This window comes from Pseudozyma flocculosa (genome assembly GCF_000417875.1).
Source record: "Pseudozyma flocculosa PF-1 unplaced genomic scaffold scaffold00018, whole genome shotgun sequence".
Classification (NCBI taxonomy): Eukaryota; Fungi; Basidiomycota; class Ustilaginomycetes; order Ustilaginales; family Ustilaginaceae; genus Pseudozyma; species Pseudozyma flocculosa.
In genome coordinates this window covers 221,471-227,480 of record NW_006920886.1, presented here as the reverse complement: position 1 = coordinate 227,480, position 6,010 = coordinate 221,471, and the positions used below count along the sequence as shown (strand labels likewise).

At 67.4% G+C, this 6,010-nt stretch overlaps 2 protein-coding genes across 2 annotated transcripts in view; both read left to right on the top strand.

The window, feature by feature from the left end:
* The window catches only part of PFL1_05157 (uncharacterized protein), a gene marked incomplete at both ends in the record, with an annotated part of 4,256 nt that extends 3,411 nt beyond the window's left edge, over nt 1-845 (top strand). The window contains one exon of the mRNA XM_007882687.1: nt 31-845. Within this exon, the coding sequence (XP_007880878.1) occupies nt 31-845 (815 nt within the window). The remainder of the gene's footprint in view (nt 1-30) is intronic.
* A 3,632-nt stretch (nt 846-4,477) lies between these two features.
* Nucleotides 4,478-6,010, top strand: part of PFL1_05156 (uncharacterized protein) — a gene marked incomplete at both ends in the record, with an annotated part of 3,546 nt that continues 2,013 nt past the window's right edge. Inside the window, 2 exons of the mRNA XM_007882686.1 lie at nt 4,478-4,846; nt 4,940-6,007. Coding sequence (XP_007880877.1) covers nt 4,478-4,846; nt 4,940-6,007 — 1,437 coding nt within the window. The remainder of the gene's footprint in view (nt 4,847-4,939; nt 6,008-6,010) is intronic.

Sequence of the window (6,010 nt, the reverse complement as noted above, 5' to 3'; positions counted from 1 at the left end):
CCCGCGGACCTTCGCGGGTCGTCGACGAAGACTACGATGAAGGCGCGGCCGACGCCCTCATGGGCCTGGCCGGCGCTGCTTCGGCCTCGGCCTCGATGCCAGCCCCCTCGGCACCGCAGCAGCCGCGCGAGTCGCAGCAGCCATCGCCGAGAGGACACGAGTCGGGACAAGCGTGGGACGGCCCGCCCAGCGGACGTTCGAGCCCGCGCAAGGCATCGGACTCCGACGCACCCTATCCGCCTCGTGCGCGCGCCGAGAGCGCGTTGGGCAAGCGGCCCTACGACGAGGGCGAGTCGGCCGGCTCCCTCGAGGAATCGACCAAGCGGGCCAGGAACGGCGCCAGCCCCGGCGGCGCCGGGCCCGGCCGATCCGAAGATTCGGTGGATGCCCCACCGCGGCCCGACGCGCGCCCGTCGTCGCCTCTGAAGCCGCGCAACGGCGCCCACGAGGCCGAGGACGCCGAGATGGGCGTCAAGTCGCCGCCGCCGCCGCCGCCGACGGCGAGCCACCGTGCACCGAGCCGGTCGCCTTCCAAGGACAGCGCGCCTTCGCCGACCAAGGCCGAGTCGCGTGGCACGCCGCCCAAGCCCCAGCCCGAGGCCGACTCTGGCGCCGACGAGTCGCGCCGCGACATGGACGTCGACGAGCCCGCCAGCGGCGGCGCCGCGGGGCCAAAGGAAGGGGCCGGCGGCGGCGATGATGGTGCAGCGGCCAAGCCCGCAAAGGTCGCCGAGGTCGAGGAGGGCGAGGCCGACAACGAGGAGGAAGGCCAGATATCCGAGACCGGCGACGATGCGGCGGCCAGCGGCAAACCCAAGGCCGATGGTGCGGGCGATGCCAAGTAGCCGGCATCCTCTCCCGCTTTCGCGACGTGGCGTCGCCGTTTCGATCTCTGGTGCATGCTTTGTACGGTACCGTAGCGGCGGGAAATCGCCTGTACAATGACGAGGGGGGGGGCCGAATCCGAGCGCAACTTGCGGTTGCGTGTCTGCATCGGCGGCACTGCTTTGCTTCTCTTGGCTGGTTGCGGGCCGAGGCCAAGTGAGGGCTGACATCCGAGGCAGAGCCGGAAGAGATTGGACGCACGGCGGTATACGAGCGCCGGTTGAGGCAGTCGAAGCTGCCACTTGGCACCGAGGCCAGGCCTCGAGCAAACTCCGACGCGCCGTCGAGATCTTGAGAGCTTCGATCTGCCTGCATCGGGAAGCCAAGGGCAGTGTTTCGGTTTCCAGGGGCTGCGCCCTACTTCGCGCTTTGGCCGGCCGCGGGCTCCGTCGGCAAAGCCCGGGCCGCAAGGCGCAGACTCTCTGCCACGCCGTCACAGGCAGGCGGGCTGTAGGCTGTCGCCGACGACGCCTTCGTATCTTTGAGTGTGACGGTCCAGAGGGGCGGAGCACTCTCTCAGGATGCGCACTGAGCTGACCAAGATGTCGACGAGCCGTCCGTCGACCTTGTAGAAGGCGCAGGACTTGGAAGGGGGGCGATGCTCTGCCCGTCATCACCTCGCCGTCTCTCTGCTCGCGTCGCAGGCAACACAACGCATGGGCTGACGGGTCCGTGGCCGTTTCAATGCCGATCCCTGGAGCGGCGGCTCGAGCGGCGGTACCGCTGGCTCAGTCGACGGATGTACTTGCTCTGGGCTCGGTCCGCCGTGGTTGCGCGTTTCACACCAGAGCGATCGGCGACGTAGCCGTTGTGCCCGGCCCTTGTCTGCTTGCGCAGCCCGGAGCGACACAGACGTACGGCCGCTCAGATCGCTTGGTCCCGAACAAGAATCAAGCGTAAGAGCCTATCTGAGAGGAGCAGGACGATGACATCGCAACGACCAACCTCATCGTCGCTCGTGCAACGTGTTGGGCGGCCCGGAGCGAGCAAGAAGTCGCCGTAGGTCCAGCCGTGCGTGAGGCCGAGAGGCAGGGCGAGCAGGTTCCAGCCAGGCCTGAGTGCTCGTAGGCAGTCGAACTGGCACCGTCAGGGCGCAGCTTCTCATTGCGGGGCCGAACAGCGTCGGACTACGGTACGGACACGGGGGTTACGTACGTACAGCATGGCCTGGCCTGGCCTGGCTACAGTAGGCGGGGCGGCCGGCGTTGCTACCACTACCTCTTCTCACCTACGAGCTGAGCTGTAGGCGCGTTGTCCGTCTGCCCACCCCCGGACGCCCTCTTCGGCAAGGCTGCATTGGGCGTCAAACTACCAGCTGCGAAGGCCTGCGCCAAGCCATGGTTCGCTGTATGTGCCTACGTAGCGAGGCGTCGACCACGAAGCAGCAGCGACGCAGCCGTATCCATACGTACTACTGTGCTCCTATCACGACTCGCCGCCGCGTGCAATACGCACGATAGCTGCCTGTTGGCGCACACCTTGCGCCTGCTGCGGCACCGTCCAGCGGGAGCCGTTGCCGACGCGAGCTACCGGACCTACACCTACACAAACTAGCACGCCAGGGTTTCCCGAGCGCGTTCGATGACCGCTGCCTGTGCCTATTTTGAGATAGAGCGCTCGCGATTGTCGTTGGGGAACGCTGCCGCCTGGTCCTTCCCTCGGTGACGATTACCCGCGCTTGGTCGCGAGCGCTACCCTAGCCTGCATCCTGTACCCATCTCGTGAGCTCACGGGTTGGAGGAGTACTGACTGTAAGCAAGCAGGGTGGGGTCGGCGACAAGCGCTGCAGCCAGACTGGTCGCCGATGACCGCCTCGATGAGCCCGATGGCAGGCATCGCGCCTCCATCGGGCCAAACTTGGCTCCAGCCAGCCGAGGTCCGGCCGTCGTGCGCACGCACACCCGCGGGGCCAAGGCCGGCCAGGTCAGCCCGTTCCGCTGGCTGAACGCTGGGCTGCATCGCGGCCCGGGCCGCCCAGAGAGAGAGCAGGCAGGCAGGGGGCGTTTGGCCTGTGTTCCCTCTGCGGCCTCGCTTGGTCTGGCCGCCCCTTGCCCGCCATGCGTGTGGTTTTGGCTGGCAGGGCTAGGCCGGGCTGGGCGGGTCGTACGCCTAGCGGCCTACCTGTAGCCCAGCGCCTGTGTCCTCTCCCTGCCCGTGTGCCCCCGTTTCTGCCTCCCTCTCCTCTCTTCTTTCCCTCGCCCCCTCCTCGTCCTCCGCTGCACTCTCTCTCTCTCTCGCTCTCTCGTCCTCGCCCAACACCTTCGGAACCCCGCCTCGCCTGCCTCGCCTGCCCTGTCTTGCTGGTCTGCCTGTCCGCCCGCCTTCCATCGCACACCCTGGCCTGGCCTGGCCTGACCTCTCGCCGCCGCCGTTGCCGCCGCCCACGCCGCCGCTCAACTTGAAGCTAAGCAGCTGCGTTGCAGTAGGCTGGTTGGCGCTTTCGCCCTGCCTCTGGCCTGCCCCTCGGTCTGCCTGGACGCTGCTCCCCAACCCGCTCGGCCGTCCGACCGCCCGCCCGTCCGCCCGCCCGCCCGACCGCCTGTCTGCCCGGCCCTGTGGCCTTCGAACTGCCTTGCCTCTCTCCCTTCTCCCCACCTCCCTCGTCCAACCTCGTCCAACCCTTGCCGGCCAGCGTCTCCGCGACACTTGCCCGAGCATCTGTGTGCCAATCCACCTCGCACAAACCCCTCAGTCCCCACCATCATCACCATCCCTCCGCCCTCCGCCCTCCCTTGCCCGTGTCCCTTCCCTCTCCGCCGGCGTCTCGTCTCTCCTCACCCGCCTGGTCGACCTCTCCCCCCCTGTCCTGCTGTGGGTAACACTATCGTCGTCGGTCGTCCTCGTCGCCGGTTTCCACAACCGTTTCCGCATCACGACCCGACCGTTCGCAACGCCCAGGACGTCGACGTCGTTACTTCGCCCTCGTCAACAGCCACATCGCTCGCCTGCGTCCGACTTGCTCTTGGTAGGCCAGCTCAACTCCGCATCCGTGCGACGATATCAGACCTTCCGCCACCCGCCCCCCTCTCTTCCACGGCGGCAAACAGTCGAGGGTCTTATCGCTTTGAAGCAATCGCCCTGGCTCGTCACTCGCTCCTGATCGTTTGCAAAGCAACGCGCAGCCACAGCAAGTGCTAGGCCCAGATCAAGCCCGCTCCCACCTTTGCGCCAGCGATCCGACGCTCTCTGTCGCTTTTATCTCGTTCAAAGACCCAAGCGACCTTCTGCCGTCCTCCAGGACCTTGCCGGCTCGCCAGAATACCTTCTTCAAGCTCTCGCTGCGGTCTCTCCTGCTTATCTGAGTCACCGAAAAATTGTACGACGACCACCTGGCCCTGAGCGTTGGCGCAACTCCAGTGCGGCCAGAAGCAGCAGCCCCGTGATACCCTGTGCGGTACCCGAGCATAGCCTACGCAAAGCTCAGCGGCGCTCGGCACCCGCGCACAGCGCTAATTGCAGACCTTAGAACAGGGTGGGTCTTTTGCTCCTTTGGTTGGCGGCGTACACCCGTCAAGCGCCGCCGAGCCTCGCCGCCGGTGCAGACTGGCTGACGTGTCATTTTGGCACCGCCCTTCCTCCGTATTAGATCCCAATGGCCCTATCCCTAAGCCTCAACTGGTCGCCACCTGCATCCACCACGTTATTCGACGAAGAGACGTCGGCCGCTGCTGCGGCCAAGGGGCGAGCCTCATCCGACACCGCCAGACCCGCTTCCCGATCCGATCAGCCGCCTCGGTCAACAGAAAACAAGAGTCAGGCGCGCGGCGGTCCCAAGACGTTTGCGCAGGCTCCGCTTCGAACAGCTTCGCCTGTCGGGTCACCGCTCCAGGAGAACGCCGCTCCGCCCCAGCCATCAGGCCCGAACGGCGCTCTGCGCTTTCCACAGGCGTCCAGCGACCAGCGACCCCAAGGACCCGCGCTGCATTCGCAGGCACCCAGCTGGCCCATGTTTGGCAATCAGGTAAGTGGGGCGCCGCCGACCGGCACCCGTCGCCTGGGAGCGGCTTCCTGAACCTCGTCTTCCCTCTTGCCCTCTGTCCGTGGCCCCCCGCAGTTCCAGCAGCAGCCCTTTGGGCAGTCGACTCCGGGCTACTTTGCCCAGATGCCGCCGCAGCAGAACCAGTTTGCGTGGGCCCAGTACCAGCAGATGCTGCAGGCGCAGGCGCAGCAGTTCTACCACCAGCAGGCCGCCTCGAGCGAGATTTCGGCGACGTCGGACCACCGACGGCGCACCTCGTCTGTGCCGCAGAGGCCTCCCCACATCACCTACAACGACACGTTCCGACAGCAGCAGCAGCAGCAGCAGCAGCAGCAGCCGCATCCCTCGCCTCAGGCATACCCCGGTGTGGCGTTCGCGGGCGGCCCGCAGCAGATGCAGATGCGAGCGTACTCGGGCAACTCGGTCACGAGTCCGGCCCATGGCGGCGGCGCGGGCGGCATCCCTAGCGGCCAGCACGTCCCCTCGCATTCGACCTCGTCTTCCATCTCGTCGTCGGGCGGCTTCCACCCGTACCGCAGGACGCCACAGCAGCGAGGAAACTCGGATGCCGGCGCACCCCCCAACTCGATCCAGTTTGGTCAGCTGCCGCCGTCCGGTGCCGGATCAATGACGTTTGGCTCGACGGGCAGTGCCGGCGGCGGACCTCCGCGCGGCCGCACCACGAGCACCAACTCGGTTGGATCGGCGCGCGATGCTGGCCTGCCGTCCTCGCCAATCCACGCGCCCGAGCGCAAGCGCGGCCTGTCGACGTCGGCGTCGCCCCACGCTGGAGCCACCGCGCCCAGTGGCAACGCGCGACCCGCCGTGGCCCTCCAGTCAAACTCTGCGCAAGCTGGCCTTGCTCACCTTCGAGGCGCCCCTCCGCGGTCCAACAGTCAGAGCAGCCTGGCGTCCGACCGTTCGGGCCGGCATGCGGCTTCGGGAAGCGACATCAGCGCCAAGTCGACCGGCGCGGCGCAGCACGGTCGCAACGAGTCGACCTCTTCGACCATCTCGGCCGGCGGCAGCGGCGGCCGCGGCCTGGCTGCGAACACTGCGGCCGCTGCGGCGGCCAAGCGACCTTCGCCGCTCTCGAGGCAGAGCGCCCAGCCTACCGGCGACGATGACGACGACGGACGCGCCGTC